We start from the raw sequence: 20217 nt of genomic DNA on the forward strand, positions 1-20217 counted from the left end.
ATAATTAAAGAAGCAGAAGGATATTGACAAGGTTGTGTAGCATTATGGAGAATAATTGCAAACTACCCTTGAGGAGCTGGAGGTCATCTGAAGAGTATAATAATAATAATAATAATAATAATAATAATAATAATAATAATGTACAGTAGCAGTTGCTTTTAAGTGTCTTGTAGAGACTGTGGGTGAATTATGGCATCAATTACTGCTGACAGCAGGACCTTGGTTTTACATCTTATTTCTAGCATAGCAACTGTCAGAAACCTCTTCATGGTAACAGATTTTCGGTAGCAGAGAGGAGAGTTAAGTCAAGAGTGTTCTTGGGAAAAGCCATTAAACAAGACCACTGGGCCACCCAGCTAGCACCTGCAGCAAGTTTAAATCCAGCTGGAAAAGGATTCCAAACAGCAGGGCTTGTAAATGTACTGCCACCCTTAAAAAAAAAAGCATAAAAGCATTAGAAAAGATCACAAGGCAAGTGAATATAGTCAAATGTGTTTTATGTGCTTTATCCACCCGGGCCTCTCACAGAATGTGATTTATAGGAGGTGAAATTAAAGTCATTTGTTTCTCAGATAAGAGTTTTACCTAATCTGTTTACTGCTATAAAGTTAGAGGGATGGCATAGTGGCGCAATGGTTGACATTGTTGCCCTGCAACTCTGGGGTGCCATCTTTTAGGAGCTTGTATGTCAGGGGTTGGCTCAGAGTGCTCCAGTTTCTTCCCGCAGTCCACAGACATACTGGTAGGTTTATTGGCTTTTGGGAAAATTGCCCCAGGTGTGATTGTCTTTAGCAGATTGAAAATGGATGAATGTAAAGTCACAAATACATTGAATACAGGGCTATTCTACCTTCACAACCCTTTGTAAACCCCAAAATGCAGCGCATAACCACTACAGGGCACACACAAAAAAAAAATCACTATAGAAGTAGGGCTCTGTCCCTTATGGAGATCAGGAATTAAACACCTGTAGGGAGTTTAAATCTGCCAATATATGCTATCCAGCATATCTCTGGGAAAAGGGAGAAAAACCCAGTACCTGTAAACAAAAGGCTCATATCATCTTCACAGGAACAGAACTCAGGACGTGGGCACTGTGAGACATTCGCACTGACCATCGTGACTGCAGTGCCATCACAAACCTGCGAGTCAGCAGACTTCACAGCTCTCTGTGTAACAGCATACAAATCGGCATCCCAGGCAGCATCCTTCCCACAACTTTCCCCAAATCTCCAAACCCCGACAAGCACCATAGTAGCCGTTAGGACAAATGTCTATAGCCCAGAGTACACTTCTTACGCAAGACATAGAACATGATTGCCTTGGGGAATGAGTATCAGGTAAACCAATATGAAAATGCATCAGTCACAGTACATTTGGAGATTTCCCACCACTTGACTGTGCCTAAGGCATTCATTTCCTTTAGTTTCTCAGGGTTTCCACAGAGAGTGTGGCTCTCCATGCTCTGGCCATGATCTCACCTCGCTCTGTTTTACTTCCCTTCCCAGGCATATTTCAGCATGAACATTAAGAAGGATGTTTCTGGCATTTTCCACATCGATTACATTTTTGTGGAATGAATCAGTCCTGAGCCTTCCACAATTGTCAAGCCTGGTTTATGCAAAAACAGAAAAACAAGGGATGCAGGACACAACCCGTTTCTTTTTACAGAAATTATAATTTAGAGAATCTATCAGTTTGAAGAGAAAAGGCTGCACTATGCTTTAGCACTCAACAAATGTTACCGTTTAGCCACATTAAGTCATTGTGTATTACTCGTTTCCATAGACTTTATAAATATCCTGAAAGCAGCTATAAAAACACCTAAACTAACAGAAGAGCTTGTCCGCTATTTCATTTGCAGTTACTAAGAATAAGAATAAGGTAAATAAGTTACAAGACAGCAATTCATCTGTGAAACCACTTCCTCAGCACAAGCAGGCTCGGTCAATATTTTTAGCCAAAATTGTTCTCTGGCTCGGAGCAACTCAGATTTATTTAACGTAGCAGATGCACAGTGGGAATATTTTCAAGGAAATTCTTCCCTTGTAATTTTTTTTTTATATTTATTTTGATTTTGGAAACCTGAGAGGAAATTTTACTCCATGGTCGTTTGCCTTTTAAATTTCAGTGGTAAATGAACTGTGTCCAGGCTGCAGATTTGACTTTTTCCAGCTACGGTTTAGCAATGCATTCTACAGAAGTCCATCTGAAGAGTAAGTAGGCAGAGAGCAGAGTAAGACCAGAATTAAAATCTGCATGTAATGACCTAATCTGTACTTACAGCATAACTCTTGATGGGGCTAACTGCTGAAAATTCTGCTTTGGTGTCTACTGACTGTCAGCAAAAAAAAAAAAAAAAAAAAAAGGGTCAGGAAGGCTCATACAGGAAGATTAGGAAAACAATATGGGATTAAACTAAAGCCACCCAGCAATGCAAATGATACAGTAGAAAAAAGTGCACAGAAAAACAGAACATGTGAAACAGGCAGAAAAACGAGAGCTAAATGGAGGTACTGTCCATTTCCCCTCTAAACTACTCTAAATTGCTGAACTAGGGAGCTGTGCCAGCATGCGTAGGCCGCAAAGGAACAAGGAAAGGTTTATTCCATGCTGAAAAGAGAAGAAAAGAAACAACATTCCAGCTGTGGAGCCTTCTTCGTGCATCACACCTGAATAAGGCTCTACAGCTGAAACGTTGTGTTTCTTTTCTTCTCTTTTCAGCATGGAACAAACCTTTACTTGTTCTTTTACTCTAAATGGCTACAGATCCGCAAACCACCAAGACAAATGCATCCTGTTGTGAGGTTTGCAGTAAATAGAGTCACTAGGATTGTACAGTTAATGATTCCCTTCAGATGATACTCCAGACCATTCAGAAGTGTCCAACTCAGTTCCTAGTGATGTCCCCCCGACTTTTGGTCCAACCCGAGATGTTAATCAAATGAGTTTTAGCGAGACTTTTATAGGATTCTTCTAAAGTTCTTTTACTGTGTGGAAGAAAAGTTTAGAAATTGTCGAAGAAAACTCTTCACTCAGGTTAGGTGTAGTCAAGCAGAGTCCTTTATTCATGCAGATTTGAGAGCAGCCTCTCATACAGATCTGTGAGTAACCTCTCTACCGAGATGATCAATGCAATGAGTTTTATACAGCAAATCCACACAGGAAAGCTCATTCTATGTTTCCATATTAGGAGTTGTTTTTCTCTCTACAAACATTTCTTTGTAATTGACCACATTCTTCTTAAGAAGCAGTTTTACCTTGGATACCGACAAAAGGAAGTATATAAATAAAAGGTGTGAAATGAGCTAGAGATCCTGGTGTTGTAGCATTAATATCAAAAAGTCAAATAATATACTTGCAATTGTTCTTTCATACTGTTGCTGGGAAAAAGGCATTTTTCAAAGCCAACTAGTCACTATCTTATACACTTTAAAGAGGTAAACGCTAAAATTCTTCCTCAACTGAAAACCTACACTTCAGAAAAAGTAGTTATCTATACAACTCATTCAGACCTGATTACAAGAATCAAAGACACTGTTAATTAAATAATTACACCAGCTATGAAACTAAGAGCTCAAGTGGCTTACTGAAGATAATAGGCCCCCCCAGGAGTTTGACATAGTTGATCAAGGCACAGTGTTCTAAATATGTATTAATGTATTACTCCTTATTAGTGGAATGCCTAAGATACACAAGAGCAGAGTCATAAAGAAAACAATGTCCTGAAAGGTAGGTTTTCATTAAAGTGTGGATTCATTGCATGAGCACCTGTCAGATTAGATATGAAGCATAGGACCAGTAACACACGTATACAAATGTAGTTTCAACACAATTCAAAAAAGCTACAGCCTCTCAGGCAGGATGGCACATCAGCAGCTGAAGATTGACTTGCTGTTGTCCCGGAGGTCTTTCTGCCAGCGCCTTTTTCGGTCTGTGGTTCCTGGATTACTAGTTCCTCTCCGGTCTCACAGAAAGCAGCTTCCCTTGCTCCATCCGTGTGGTGTCAAGGGGCTCATGGGGGGGGAGGAGGAGAGAGCCCACCTGTACAGGCTCAGCTCTTTTTATCCCTAGACCCTCTCCGACAGGCTATCAGGAAGAAGCCTGGGTCGTTTGAGAACTGCGAGTACGCCGATACTCCAGCTATGAGAATGAGATCTCCAGCTATCATGGCACTATCGGTTCTTGTTTGCATTCCTGCTCACGCCTCTGTCCAAAGTCTGGTCCAAACTGGCTCAGCAACCCTTCACACCACCTTTATGTGCCAATACCTAAAGGGTGGTAATTGTGTCATGTCTGGACAAGTGCTCAACTTCAGCACTTACTAATTGTTTTTGGGCTCACTGTCTCTGTTGGAAAACTTTGAGGCTGAAGACTTTGGGGAAAGCACACATGGGCACAGACCCAGCCACTAATGGAAACTTAATGAATCACAGCCTGTTCCTCCTTCATCTGTTGGCCTTCTGTCACACAGGGCTGGCCCTAGCTTTTGGGGGGCCCTAGGCAAGATCTTGGGAAGAGGCCCCTCCAGATCACCGTTTGCCATGACACTGTTCTCAACTCCCACCCCAAACGTTTTTGCTATTAAGAATAATTAATTTGATTATTAACCAGTTTGTAAAACAGAATAAGTAGTACACATTTGACAAATACAGGATAACGTGTTTTAACATTGAAAGTAATGCCGTGAAACGTGAAATCTATTAACTTCTAGTAAAACAGCTCATGTAGTCGACGTGTCTAGCTACAAAATGCCTACCACTCGCTAGTTACGTTGATCTGATGGACTCAAAACCAAATGAAATACAAATGCTTTTTCACAATGACTTGATTTGGCGTAGCTCCGTTATGTGATCAATAATATTCCTCTTCTGTTCTGCGCTTCCTTTTCTCAACACCCCGATAGGTACAGGTACTGCATGTCCTTCTGGAGAAGGATGTACGTTTACCAGTGCAACTACCTGATTTTAATTTGAAACCATTACAACATACCTGTAGTTTGCAACACAAGTAAAGGATCACTTGTCATGTTCCAGTACGTTAGGTATAATGAAAGATTAATAAACAGAATTACAACTTTCGGAAATTACGGCGAGAACGAGAGTCATTTACAACAAACAAAATGAATGACTACATTGGCATTCACAACCAATATTATAGTTTATAACTAACAAACTTGAACAGCCTAGATTAGCACAACAGTATCTGTGCATCTAATGAGGGACTAATTCTTTCTGTACATTTGTTACAGTAAGATTTTATTTGTTACAATCCTCCAGAGATAAAAGGAAACATTTCTCTCCAGATTATTTCGATTCAGTTTTAGGTGGGGAAAAACTTACAATTGATGTCACTTGGGGGTTGGGGGGACTCCATCGCTGTTGATACAAATTCAGACTCCCTGAGCTACGCACTTATATTGTCCCACAAAAACGAGGCACACCTGTATATCTTCAGCATTTCCTTTCCTAATTCCAGATTCCTAAAACTCTCATTAACTTTGACAGGACTTTATCGCCCCACTGTGGCTGTATGGAGAACTACAGATCATTTGATGCAGCCTTATCTTGCTATAAAGACAGTAAATAATAATAATTGCTTACACTTATATAGCGCTTTTCTGGACACTCCACTCAAAGCGCTTTACAGGTAATGGGGATCCCCTCCATCACCACCACCAGTGTGCAGCATCAACCTGGATGATGTGACGGCAGCCATAGTGCACCAGAACGCTCACCACACACCAGCTATCAGTGGGGAGGAGAACAGAGCAAAGAAGCCTATTCATAGATGGGGATTATTAGGAGGCCATGATTGGTATGGGAATGGAAAATTTGGCCAGTACTCCGGGGTTACACCCTTACTCTTTCTGAGAAACACCCTGGGATTTTTAATGACCACAGAGAGTCAGGACCTCTGTTTTATGTCTCATCTGAAGGATGGCACCTGTTTACAGTATAGTGTCCCCGTCACTATACTGGGGCATTAGGACCCACATAGACCACAGGGTGAGCACCCCCTGCTGGCCCCACTAACACCTCTTCCAGCAGCAACCTTAGTTTTTCCCAGGAGGTCTCCCATCTAGGTACTGACCAGGCTCACACCTACTGAGCTCCAGTGGGGCTGCCAGTTGTGAGTTGCAGGGTGATATGGCTGCTGGCAGTTCTTTAGCAGAGGAAGGAAAAAAGCATGTGTAGTGTCCCAGCCAATGTTTTCTCTAAACTGCGGTTTCTGTGAGCAACCTCATGATTTTGACTGAGTTTGGTTTTGGATTACTCTCTGGTTTATTTGTTCTTGCTCTGGCTTTTCAAACTTTTGTTTGAGGTTTCACAGATTCGACCCTTGCCTGTTTACTTCAGCCTTGAACTGTGTTTCACTGTTCATTCAGCTCGCCAGCTCTTCACTTACAGTACCTGCCATTCGACCCCGGCTTCCTTTTCAGTGTGATACACTTTGTGTAAATCCTGAATATTACACTCTCTTTGCTGTAACACCCTGCCTGACTGCTTTCTTTGCCTGTGCATGAGTCTCCGTCTGCACTTGGGTGCGCTCCACTGCCCTAGATGGCTGCACTTAGTGTAGTAAATGCAGCATTGTTATAACTGTAAGCTGTGGGGAAAACTGGCTGTAGAAAATATGTGTTCAATTAATCACTGATGTGTACTAGTTTACTCTTTATCTTTCTCCAAAATACTAGATGCAGCTTCAGTATGTCAAGTTTCCAGCATGTTCCACGGCCTTTCAAAAGCCTTGCAAAAGAGTCCACGCTGGATGTTATCCACACCTGTTCCCTGCCACAGATGATCTTTTGAAATGTCATTAATTAGCCGTGGGTGAAATTCAAATTGATCAGAAGTGCAAACGGTCGGAAGCATGTGAGTTTTGTTACCCAGGTTCCTGTCTTTTCACTGGATGAATTGCCAGACATGTTCCACACATCGTCAGCTTTGTTCGGGCGCAGGCTTTAGATTTCCCTTTTCTTGCTTGGCTACCAAGACTCTTTTTTTCGGATTTACCATTTGTGCCGTGTCTCCGCGCCTCCTGGCTTCGACCCCTGACTATGTTTCAGAACTGTTTTGATTTGCACTTTCACCAGTCGGTCGGCTTCCTGGCTACAAACCCTGCTTTCGGATCATGACCCTGAACTGTGTTTTGTCTATTGCCCGCTGCCTGCTCGGCTGATGTTTTCACCCAGAAAATGAGTTCTTCACTCGAGCCGTTTATTTCCACTGGCATCTGTAACTACATACCTGTTTTACCACTGTAACTTCCAACATCCCCTGAAATCTCTGTTTTGGATTCTGCTGCTCCTGAGGCCATCTCTTCAGCCCCAGATCTGTCCTGGGCTCTACCTCTGGCGCAGTCAGCAGGTGTCCTACAAGCACCTCTTTTTTCTCTTTTTCCGGTGCTTGCAAGCCTTCTATTTCAGACAGGGACCTCAGTACCTGTCTGAACTATTATCGTCCTACTCCCCACCTCACAACCTTCGCTCTTCTAAGTCTGCTCTCCTAACTGTCCCCCAAGCCCGTCTACATTGTATGGGTGACAGGGCCTTCTCCTGTTATGCCCCCAAGCTCTGGAACTCTCTCCCCAAGGATATCAGAGAGTCACCTTCTCTAAACTCCTTCAAATCCAGACTCAAAACCCTCTTCTTCATAAAAGCCTTTACTTAACTGGTTCCATTCTTCACCCCTCTGCTTTTCTTAGTATCACCATCCATGGTCTCCTCTATACAGTATATTGTAATTGTGTTTTATCTTGTGTATTCTTTTTATTTATTGTTGTTGTCATTCGTAAAGCGCTTTGAGAAGGCACCTTTAAAGGTGCTATATAAAATAAAGTTTATTATTATTATTATTATTATTATTATTATTATTATTATTATTATTATTATTATTATTATTATTATAATTTTACAAACCATCAAGCATCCTCCCACAACCCCATTTTCCTCTCTGCAGTGTTGCTTTATTTACTCTGTAAACATCCTAAAACACATCTGATTCTTGGATGTCATAATTCCTCATTTAAAACGGTGAATAGCAGATGTCACATTTTTCGTTTAACAAGGAGGTGCCAGAGCTGTGCTTAGAGAACCCAGAATTCAGACAGTCTAAAACTGAGAGATGTCAGAGCTGAGCTTCAGCAATTATACCACACCTTATACCACAGATTATACCACATCTTTATTTTAGTCCTTGTCTCCACAAAAATTAACAGTTACATTACAACAGTTACTTGATTTAATACAGGTAGAGATGAAGACTGGTCTTGCATTTAAGTTCATTATAACAAATTGTTTCCTTTGAAAAAAGAATATATGCATATATACCAGACAGGAACATCACAGGTATTACACTTAGGTGCCTTAAAAACATTATTGAGTAAAATAAGACAATATCACTATTTGGTTCAAGATAAAAAATGTAAAAAAATAATACACAGCTTTCTTTCTAACATATAGTTTACAAAAATCCTTATTTATTGATAAAATCTAACTATAAGATACATTATTTTAGAATGAAACTCAGTCTTTTATATACATAGGCAGAGTTGCACAAGTTCCTGAATAACAAGATCTGATATTGCATGTGAACTATGAAACTGACAAGTCAGAGTTGAAAACTCTGCAAAGGAACAAGTAAAAGGTTTATTCCATGCTGAAAAGAGGAGAGAGAAAACACAACGTTTTAGCTGTGAAGCCTTCTTCAGGTGTGAGTTGAAAACTCTATTGTGAGCCAAGTTATAATGGAAGAAAGGTTCTTGTCTGTTACATGAAGTTGCCTTTCCAAAATTACTTTGTGTTGTCTAAAATCATCTCTGAAAAGTATCCTTTATCCTTAAAAATATCCTTTTGGAAAGAACTGAGGACCACAGGTGTAGAGTGGGATACACTTCAAACATTCTCATCCTGGATCTTCATCGATGGCTTATCCTGGAAATAGCCGTCATAAATTCTGTGACATAAATGTTTTCCTTGGCACAAGCACATATTTAGTTTGTTTGTTGATTCATAAGGCATCATACTTCAAAGATTTACTGGTGAACTTGATTAATGCTTGATTAATGAGCACTGGTATTCTGTACTCTGATGTCGTTTGCATCCATAACACAGTTCTTCTGCTGGTAATGGTCTATCAATCTCTTCCAAAGTGCACTGCAGGTCAGTAAATCTTTGTTTCCTGTACAACACATGAGTGCAAAGATGTAGATGTTTACCACAAATACAGCACATAATAAAAAATTGTGTTAACGCCATTTAAGTCAGAATTCATGTTAGCATTTAATGTCAATTGGTTGACATAGAATTTCCTATTCACAAGCCATTAAATGAGGTGGAAGAAATCAAGTTAATAAATACGCAGGGAAGGAATGACTATTTTAGAGCAGGGTTCATGGAATAAAGTGTAGTCATGTGATTCATTATAAAAAAATAAAAGAAAATACTCTACATTTCCATTTATTCAAGATATTGATTGTGCAACAGGTAACCATTTTCAGGAGGTAAGAGCAGAGAGCTGAATGAGTACAAACTAGCCTGGAGAAGCCTTTCTCACTGCTGCCTTATGTTGCTTTAATAGGACACCCAGTATTCTTCCTGTTTCCCAACAAGTAACTTCCTGAGTCCTTGTAGAAATTAGCCAAGACAATGTCCTTAATCTACATCACCATCATTATAATTTGTAGACTGATCAGTGCAGTTTCACACCATTGTAAATTGTATTTATTGTCTTTAGCCATAAATTGTACATTGCCAAGATGCACAATATTTTTTTTAATACAAATGGCATAGAACACATAATAGAAATGTTAAAAAAATCATACCGTAAATTGGTCAAAAACAAAGAATAATAAAATGAATTATAAATCAAAAGGTATATTGAGAAACAAGGCTTTTAAGGGTTTGAGCCATGTTTCACAACAATGATTGTGCACAGGAGAAAGTTCTACAGCACTGTGTGAAACCTGGTGTCAGATTTAGAGCTGCTCTAACTTTGTAAAGAGGATCTGATAAACTGGAACTATCCCACTCAGCGGTATACATGAGCAGGAGAACCTTTAAGTCCACTTTAAGTTTCAAAGGGAGAGAGCGAAATTAACAGTTAACGAAAGTAATGGAATTTGCTGAAGCACAGCAGTTTGAGTTTAGCACACAGGGCGCACAATTCTGGACATGTGGACTGTCACAGAAACCACGCTAAGCAAGGTGTCACTGCAGTCTAGTCAGTGATCAAGTTTGTGTCAATATTTCAGCATTTAATAGAACAAGGAAGAAATATTGTCTTTTACAGGAACGGCTGAACATCACAGATGTCATGCCCTGTACACCTAGAGGGAGCTCTACTTCTGTTCCTAGTTCCCTGTGATTATTCATGTCTTTCCGGAGTGTCTTGTTGTGTAGCCTATTTATTTCCTGTGTCTGCCTTGCTCCTGGCTCGGTATTGAGGGTATGGATGTTGTGAGACCCGCCTAGCACCAGGTTGCCCCACGTCCGTAGCCTGAGGGCATAGGTTTCTATATCGACATCGTCTGACCCCGCGAGCCTGGGCAAACCTCCGTGTTGCCCCTTTCAACGCTACACATAGGGTCTCTACTGCTCTCCTGGCCATTCCACGGCTTGCCCCTTCCGACATCCGTGACAACAGAGTGTTTTTCTTCAGAATTTAATCTGTGTTGTTGTGGTACCACTTACCTATGACACAGAATCCTTCCTGAGCCCGAGTGATGCCCACATTGACTTGGTTGGGATCAATGACAAACCCCAGAGTCTTTGTGAGCCAGGCTTTGGTAGGTTCAGTCTCTAGCTCTGAGGAGGGACAGGAGCGCACAGTAGAGAGAATCACGTAACGCCACTCACTCCCTAGAGAAACGGAAACAAAAATGCTTTCGGTTGATAAGGGAAAAGAAATCCTATAGGCCTCAGCTGTGATGAATATCTCATTTTTGTAGGTGTTCTTATTGTATTTCAAATCACTCCAATTCACCTGATAAAATCTGTCTTCTCAAGGTCAGCTGCCACTGCTGGGAGAATTACCTTTCTTTTTAGGGTCACATCTGATTAGTTTTATCTAGTTGTCCCCCCCCCATATTCATTTCAATTTGATTCTTCTTATTGTATCACTGACATAATTAGATTCTCAACTAGCCATTTCAATAAACAAATATTGGAAAAGGAAAATAGTGCACATTATTATTGTGAAATGCAAGATCGGGCTTTAAAGTTCTAGACATTAAAAAGAAAAAAAGACTGCAGTACCTTGACTTTTCATGATGGTGCTGACTGTGACATTGTATATTTCACTTTTCTTAAGGAGCTCATTTATTTTTGATATCTGAGCATTGTACGGTGTCAGAATAGCAATGTGGTCAGGTTGAATTCTGGAATGTTTTGTTAACAGCCTGGCAATACGGACCTGGGGAAAAGATAATTAAGAAGGAATCAAAAATCAGAAATGCCTGTACAGTGTACTTATATTGTGTCTTTATGCCTATAAGAACACAGGAAAGGACACAAGAGAAAAAAAAGCCAATTTAGTTTTTTTGGTTTCTAGTATAAATATAAGAACAGAATACAAGCCTCCATACACATTACACAAGTTGAATTCCCATTTGTAATATAATCCAGTATCCAAGGCAGTGCGGAGATCCCGAGTGCAGGCAAAGCAAGCAGAAAAGCTGGCAAGGCAGTAAAACAATCCAAAAACAGTAGCTGGAAACTCAAGCAAAGCTCATAGCCCGGTGAACAGGAGAAAAAGTTACAAGAGAAAATCCAAAAGTCAAATCAAAGCACGATCAGGAATATGAAAGTAAACAAAACAGGAAACAGCCAGACTTAGGGAATGAAACTGAGACTGAGCACCTGAGCGACAGAAGGGCAGAGCCTAGATAGCCTGTTTCCAACAGGGTAGGTGTAGTGATTAACTACACACAGGTGGAACAGATCTACAGTCGGCGCATGTAGTCACAGCAACCAACTGATTAACAGATTTAGCTGAGGCGCTGCCTGTTACAGAGTTTTGGTGGGAGCATAGATAATTTTAAAAAACTTCTAAAGTCACAATGCCCTTTTAAAATAATATCTGTGACACATTTGTCTGTTTAACCTTGAACTATAAGGATGTTGAGTTCATCCTTCTTTGATAGAAGATGTTTTGGAAAATCTCTTTCATGGCACCAGCTCTTGGCGTGTGCAGAAATGCTGGTTTCCGCAGAGCAACACTCACACACTGTTCGGCTTCCTCCATGTTTGCCTTGGAGTTTTCGTTCCCCTGCTCAGTAGAGACGATGAGGCTCATCTCCTTCCCTTCCACGTGGCCAAAAAGGATAGAGGTGGCTCTCCGGCCTGCCATAAGAACACTGCCTTTGCGTTTAGTGCCAGTTTTCAGAAGGCCATGATAAAACTCCTTGGATGGAAATTCACAGATATCTTCATGCTGTAGGGAGAAACAAGCAAACGGTTTTGTACCAGGTACTTGGAGATAGACACCTAAATATAGGTATTTGGAATGGAACAAGAATGAACATTTATCTAGACACATTTGTACTCATGGCCAGGTAAACGAGTTTTAGCTGATTACAAAAGAGGAACTTAAAACTGTGAACAGCGCAAAGAAACCAAGCAGGCAAGTGGAAGAACGTGACTGTGATCCAATGTGAAGCAAAGTTCAACAAAAAACATAACTTTTTCAACCTCACGTCAGACTCCAAATATTTTTTTCAATTATATATTCAAACATTTCACATAAGAGTCAGCATAACCTAAAGACAAAGGGCAGACATAGCACAAATTAGTTAATCACAAACAAGAAATAGAAATAGAATACTAAACATAGCCAACAGAAGAAGGGTAGTTTGAAAAGAGTTTGAGAGATAAAACTCCAACAGATCCTGTACCATTCTATACTGCGTGTCAAGCATCAGGGCTTTGTCCATGTAGCGCTCGAACAGTGACTTCTTCATGCCCAGTCTCTTCAGTAGCTCGCTGTGCACAATGGGCCTGAGCTGCATGTGGTCGCCGAGTAGCACGATCTGAAGAGAAAGAGCCATCATCAACAACTCCTGAGGTATTCAGTCTCGTCTGTGTCTTCCTGAGTGGGACTGCCTTCAGATGAAAAGCTGACTGTGACGGACTCAAGCCAAATCAAAACCCAACAGTTCTCTGCTTCAGAAAATCTTTTTTACTTTTACTTGTATAATGGAGGTGCCTTTAATTGTACTGTTTTTTTTTCCAGTAAACCAAGGTTGGAAGACCACACTATATGTGATAACCACTTTACATCGTACAGTATGTCGATGTGTGTTTATGTGATATGTTTTATATTAGAGAAACAGAGCTCAAGAAGGCTAGGTTTTCATTGTTTGTTATAAACCTTTTCACTTGAATCTCTAAAAAACCAGGATATCCAGCCAGAGACAAGGTCCCCAACAGTCATTCTGATGCAAGGATCTTCCATGATTGACTTAAATGGGACCTGCACTGCTATTTTTATATTTCGGGGTTAGAAAGAATCAGCATTGTTGAGTGTATTTCTTACCAAAATGAAAGTATAAACATACACAGCAACTTGTAAAACCCCCAATTTACATCACAATTTGATTAAATTTTCAGGTTTCCTCTCGCCATATTCTGCAATTCAGAACACGGTAACAAAATGTTCAGTGAGGTGAGGTGGCTCGATTACACTGTAAAGAAAGCTTTTGAAGGCATTTCTTTTTTTTCTAACCCACCCCCCAACTTTGGAGGACTTCTTTATTATTGTTTTTCTCTCTTTTGTCTCTTTTTCTCACTCTCTCACTCATTTTTTCTTATTAGTCAAAACAAAATTCTTACCTTCACAAAACATAATTAAAACACAACAAGAAAAAAAAAAGATAAATTCAAAAACTTCCTACTGATATTCTTAACATCCAGTGCCATTCAAGTACTGTATGTCTCAAACGGGCCCCAAACATTCCTATACTCATTAAGTTTCCATTGTGAATTATATAAAATCTTTTCAAATTTAACTTGTGATACAGCCTCTTTAATCCATTCTTTGTGTGACAGTACTGTACTGTCCACCCATTTTAATGTCCATCTCTTTGAATCCAGTAGAAATATTGCTCTAATCTTTGACATGGTTTTGCCGATATATACTTCTTACTTCTTAACTCTGCCTGTAGATCATGTTGTAAGATTTCTGCAGTGAAATGTCTGCTGCACAGTCTGTGCTTATTCAGTCATACATCGATTACATTAGTCATTACAGTGACTAGTGAGCAGGAAGGGCCACATCACATCGCAATTCGTGTGAACTCTCACTCTTGCCCATGAAGACCAGGGGTTTGCGACAACATGGCGACCTACAGTAGTTTCACAAAGTTCACGATTTTGTGCTTAATTCAAAATTTGTAAAATTGTTCTATACCATCAATGACTGTATTTTGATTCCAAGATTTAATAACCCGTCTAAGAAACTGGGACTGTGGCTCCTTTTTAAAATACATACAGTAGATACACGAATGGATACATGAAAATACATGAAAAATATTAAAATTGTAAATTCTGAAGTTACTAAAAGGTGAGGGTTTCAAGACAGACCTTTTCCGGCTTGTGTGCCACTAAGGGTATGAGGGCTTCTGGCTCTGTTGCCATGGCACACTCGTCGATTAAAATCTGCCTCGGGTTCAGTTTCTGAGTAAAGTTGGGATTGGAGGCCGCAGTGCATGTACAAAGGATGACATCATGGTTCTCCAGCTCCTGCTGACGGGCCGCGTTCAGTATTTTTTTGTGACTAGAAAGTTAAAAGGTCGATTTACAGCATGTACAAAAAACAAACAAAAAATTAATTCACGAACGGTCACTCTAGAGGCTAAAAGCAAACGCCAAATGATAAAATGAATGGAATTAAGATGCAGATGTTTCCCTAATTTAATGTAAGCAAACAACAGTAATAAAAATCAGAAACAAACAAATGGGGCACAACTGTTGATAAACTACCGAAAAGAAAGGGGTAAAATTTCAATCACTTCAACTTCCTTCCTTGTGCACTGTAGATGAACATGACCAATATAAAAACAGAGGACAGGAAAAATAGAATAGCAACCAATTAAATTTTAAACGTGATTTTGAAGTCAAAGTGATTAACTGGAGGTAAAGATTAGATACAGGATGAGGACCGTAAAGGGAATCAGACACACATACGTATCTACTTCTTCATCTGTGAGGTTGTCTCCACTTCGTATTCTTACATCGAACCTCAGGATCTGATCTGCGTATGGCTTGCCTGGCATCCTTATTAAATGATGTAGACTGATGGACCTGAAGGAAAATGGTTCAAGTTAAACATGGGGACACCAAACCAATGTTGTTGGTTTTTTTTATTGTTTGAAACAGACTAGATCAACACAGCAAGAAGTAAACAACATTTTTGTGTACAGGGAAATACTGTACCTGAGCGATTCCTTTGGCTTTTCTTCACGGAGAGATTTGCGAGAGAGTTTCAAGGTGCTGCCTGGATATGGAAACTCCAGCATCTCCATCTGGTCACTGTACACTCGGAGGGGTCTGAGCATGCTTTGGAACTTCAGGAGGTATTCTGCAATTCAGCACCAGGTTTGCTGGATTAGGCCTGATCTTACTGCTACAGTTCACCCACAAGAAACATTACCTAGTGCTTCCATGTTTTTAAGTTATCTTTCCCTAGTGGTTTTTGTTTTCTTAAAAATATCTTATTTTTGTTACTTATATTGTTTCTTATATTTCAGAGTTTCCTGTTGTATATCTTAACATTCTTAAATGCAGGAAGTATCAAAAACACATTAGGCTGATTCCTTGCTTAAAATGTATACAGTCACTCGTATACAGTATGTCACTGTGACCTGGTTTGAAGAAATAACACTTTCTCAACACGTAGAATGTAGAAATATAGATAACACAGTTTTATTCTGAAGGAAGGTCCATGGCCGAAACGTTGTGTTCTCTTTCTTTTTTTCAGCATGGAATAAACCTATTACTTGTTCCTTTGCAGCCTAGGCATGCTGACGCAGCTACCCACCTGAACTACTACAGTTTTATTCTTGTTGAGCTATACAGTATATTGGAATAGAGCACCTGCCTGTGGCACCTGAGCCACTTCCATATTTCTGTGCCACCTGCCCAAAACTTTGCCTTTCTCCAAGACTAATTTAAGAGGACTGTGGCATTTCTGTGGCCTGTGACCAGCTTTGTTTTTCAACGTTTCTGTTGTCACTTAAAGAGCCTGCCCACCTCTGTTCACGAGCAGAGGGCCACACACTGCATACACTACCTAGCCCTTCGGTCTTGGACTTTGGAGCTTCCTCCATCTTACAGCAGACGTATGATTGAAGAACCTCCCCCCTCTTTCAGTGTAACCAAAGTACCAAACCTTAGAAACTCTGTCCGAAGTTTGTTCCTCAGGGTTCCTGTTCCCCTACTGTGATATGACAGTACTTTCTCTTACCAAGGAACCCATTCCCCCACCTCGTCCCCTCTGGGATTTATAACCATCTAGAAACCAATCGCAGTTATTTTGCCCCTTCGAGGATAAATAAATCTGCTCTGGAATTAATCATCTATTGCTCTTCCTGCACCTCTTTTGTTCCCTCAAACCCCCTCTGGGATTAGAAATCGGCTGCTGTTAACCATGGCCACTTCTCCGATCTCAAAAGAGAAAGAACCTAGCCTGTTTTCCATCGCCCTGGTAGTAGAAGTTTTAAGCCCTGTCTCAGTTGATCCCATCTGGCCAGGTCCACTCTATCTCCGAGTCAGTTGTTGCTTAACACAGCAACAACCCACTCTGCTGCTATCTTTTTTCCCCTGTCTTTGTCTTCTTACAATTCTGGTCCCTAACCTATTGGCACTAGGATGGCTTTCCGTGAAGAACCTCTGTCTCTTTAACCCTACAAGACCTGAGCTTCTGAGCTTCACCATAGAATAGCTGCACCTCACCCAACAGTGCTAGGACAGCCATGGATGGCTGCTGTTTCTTTTAACCCTACGAGACCTGAGCGCTTAACTTAACTTAACAGCCAGCAGCCATATCACTCTGCAACTCACCACTGGCAGCCCCACTGAAGCTAAGTAAGTGTGAGCCTGGTCAGTACCTGGATGGGAGAACTGAAAAAAACTAAGGTTGCTGCTGAAAGAGGTGTTAGTGGGGCCAGCAGGGGGCGCTCACCCTGTGGTCCATGTGGGTCCTAATGCCCCAGTATAGTGACGGTGACACTATACTGTTAACAGACACCGTCCTTCGGATGAGACAAAAACCGAGGTCCTGAATCTCTGTGTTCATTCCTGACAACACCTCAAGTTAGAGCCCACTATCACCAAACTGACAACCATTTGAGTTTTGGGGAATTTCAAACAAGTCTGATCTTATAATCGAGACACAAGTACTTCTTCTCTTTGAAATCGCCAGACAACTTTCCCCTGACTGGTGTTATAATCAGGATTTCTCTCTTCCTCTCAGGTTATTTCAGATTTGGATCTTACCCCCAAAGTTCTGAGCCTTCCTCCTTCTCTCTTCACTGTTTCTACATCCATATTCCAACAGGTAATGGGCTCCAGCTGCAGCTTCATGCTGAACCGTCTGCACATTAACCTGTCTTAATCGACTTTACCATGAGAACTTACGTTTTGTAATTACTCCCATACCTTTTGTTGCCCTGATAATGTTGTTTCGTATTAGTAAAGTGAGTGAATTAACTCACATGTGAAAATGTATGTTTATCCACTTTGTCACACGCATTTTCTTGATCTTTCCATGAACCCTTTTCACATGTGTAAATTGTGTTGACGGCTTGCCTGGCAAAATGTGTCTGGGATTTACTCACACACATTTTGTTGGCTCCGTACCAAGCCATTTTACATATTAAATGTGCATTACTCACTGCACAGCTATCATTTACTTGATATAATATGTGAAGACATGACAAATGTCAGAGAATAATACAATGAAATTATACCAGCAACAACATCCACAGATTTGTTAGAGGGCCCACAGTACAAAATGCAGTCCTTCTTCACTGGTGTTCCCTCAGTTTCTTTGGTCTTCCTTGGGGTTCTCCTGTCCTTGTTCTGCTGAAAGAACCAATAAACGATATGGACTCCCACCACAGTTTTCCCAGTTCCTGTGAAGAATGGGAAGGCCAAAAATTAATAACTCAGAATAAGCCAACCACGTGTACAACTATGTTCCATTCTTATCTCCTGACAAGCTGCTGAGTTATCTGGGATCAGTGAATAATAACTGTACATTATGCCATGAAGAAAAACCTCAACTTCTGCCTCATGTTTTTTCAAAGACACATTTCCAACTCAAAAGAAATGCTGCTAGAATGCATTGTAGTCTCTAAATTTACTGATACAGATCTTCTAAAAGCTTTAAATATCCAATACGAGACCTCAGAGGATATTAAAAGTCTGCTCATGTGTGTTTTCATATCATGAGGCTCACATTGACGTGTTACAAATATGAACCCGAATCAAACAGGTCATCATAAAATGGGTTGGAGCAGAGCCCCGTACAGGCCTATATTTTCTCAATACAGTCACTCAATTCATACCCACTTATAGTACATCTTCTCATTTTTGAATTTAAGAACAATATTTCGTATTTCAGTATTGTAGGCATAACTAACCCAAAAGCACAATGCTAAAACTGCTAATTAGGCAATATGTGACATTTTAATAAGTTAATACATATTTAAACATCCACAGTTTTCACGACCCATTGTAGCTTTCAAAACGGCTGTCATGGAAATGTGTTACGTAAATGTTACGTAAAAGTACATTTTTCAAATAAATGTACACTTCAAATAAGCAAGAATGTAGTTAGCCAATTTTGCTTTGTGCACTGGATTCTGCCAGGCTAATGCCAGTTCACTAGTCACTATGTCACTGAGTGACTATGTACATTGACAAAGCTGCTTCCAAACTGTGTGCTCTCAGTTCACCCTTTCTAATCAAAAACATGTTCTCAGTACTTAATCAACATGGACAACAGTCTCATATCATCCTACATTTTTAATATTTAACCACCCGCAGTAACATAAATTCAACCCACGCCCACCTGCAACAGAAACAAAACGTCTCTGTAGGGCTTTAATTTGGAGAAAAAAGTATTACCCATTAATGTCTGTCAATAAGTTTTATTCGGTGATCATCAAAAACAGGATAGAGCAGTCAACAGGACATCTGAGAAAGCTGAACCAGAAGAAAAGCAGACATATTTGTCTGAACATTTATCTGCAAGCAGACCCCCGGGTTTCTTACCTGGGGGACCCTGGATGAGAGTGAACGGGTTTTCAAGAGCTTTCCTTTTTGCTATGTTCTGGCTTTCGTTCAGATGAGGCAGCCCCAGTGAGCCAAAGCCCTCAATCAGAAAATGCTGGTGTCTGAGTCTTACCACACCAGCCCCTGCAAAACGAATGAAAGAATAAATACGAAGACGAGTACCTAAGAAAACCAATGAATAGCATATTACTGGCTGAACTGCAGTGAAAACAAAGACAAGCCTTCTTAAATTACTTGAAACGATAACAGTGGATACCTCAATACAAAAACACAAAAAATATATAAAAATATAAACATTCCCCAAGTATTTTTGTAATCAGCCTGATTTGGAATAGCCGGTTGTGTTTTTAAATGTCTCCGCTTGCGCCTTGTGACTACAGAGGAGAATGAGAAAGTGTAGCGTACTCTACATTTTTCTTTTAAATATCGCAGTCACCACAGCCCTGTGCTGGAGGTTCATTGCCGATCGGAGGAGAGGAGTGTCACTCTGTGAAGCACGGCACACAAGCAAGTATCCCAAGAGGCTGCAGGGGGCGCTGTGTCACAGAGAGCTGAGAGAGTCCTGGGTGACTTTCTTTCGGCAGCTCTCACCCATTAATAATAATAATAATTGCTTACACTTATATAGCGCTTTTCTGGACACTCCACTCAAAGCGCTTTACAGGTAATGGGGACTCCCCTCCACCACCACCAATGTGCAGCATCCACCTGGATGATGCGACGGCAGCCATAGTGCGCCAGAACGCTCCCCACACATCAGCTATCAGTGGGGAGGAGAGCAGAGTAATGTAGCCAATTCATAGCCAACCATTGTACCCCACTGCTTGGGGAATCCTGATCACAGTTGACTACTGACATGACCCAGGCTCGAACCCAGGATTCTTTACCTCCCGTAGAGGTGTGGCCACTTGGGAGGCCTC

The 20217-nt window shown here is 40.6% G+C and overlaps 1 protein-coding gene across 2 annotated transcripts in view; it reads right to left on the bottom strand.

Moving 5' to 3' along the window:
• Window positions 1–8167: 8167 nt before the first annotated feature.
• The window catches only part of helz2a (helicase with zinc finger 2a), a 28247-nt gene continuing 16197 nt past the window's right edge, over window positions 8168–20217 (bottom strand). For both annotated transcript variants that reach the window (XM_015364697.2, XM_015364698.2), the window contains 10 exons: window positions 19277–19420; window positions 17968–18132; window positions 15434–15578; window positions 15185–15301; window positions 14582–14774; window positions 12895–13029; window positions 12225–12434; window positions 11258–11414; window positions 10694–10861; window positions 8168–9182 (listed from right to left, as the gene is read on the bottom strand). In XM_015364697.2, coding sequence (XP_015220183.2) covers window positions 9064–9182; window positions 10694–10861; window positions 11258–11414; window positions 12225–12434; window positions 12895–13029; window positions 14582–14774; window positions 15185–15301; window positions 15434–15578; window positions 17968–18132; window positions 19277–19420 — 1553 coding nt within the window. In that variant the 3' untranslated portion in view covers window positions 8168–9063. The remainder of the gene's footprint in view (window positions 9183–10693; window positions 10862–11257; window positions 11415–12224; window positions 12435–12894; window positions 13030–14581; window positions 14775–15184; window positions 15302–15433; window positions 15579–17967; window positions 18133–19276; window positions 19421–20217) is intronic.

The sequence above is a fragment of the Lepisosteus oculatus genome, chromosome 16, assembly GCF_040954835.1.
Source record: "Lepisosteus oculatus isolate fLepOcu1 chromosome 16, fLepOcu1.hap2, whole genome shotgun sequence".
In the NCBI taxonomy this organism is placed as follows: Eukaryota; Metazoa; Chordata; class Actinopteri; order Semionotiformes; family Lepisosteidae; genus Lepisosteus; species Lepisosteus oculatus.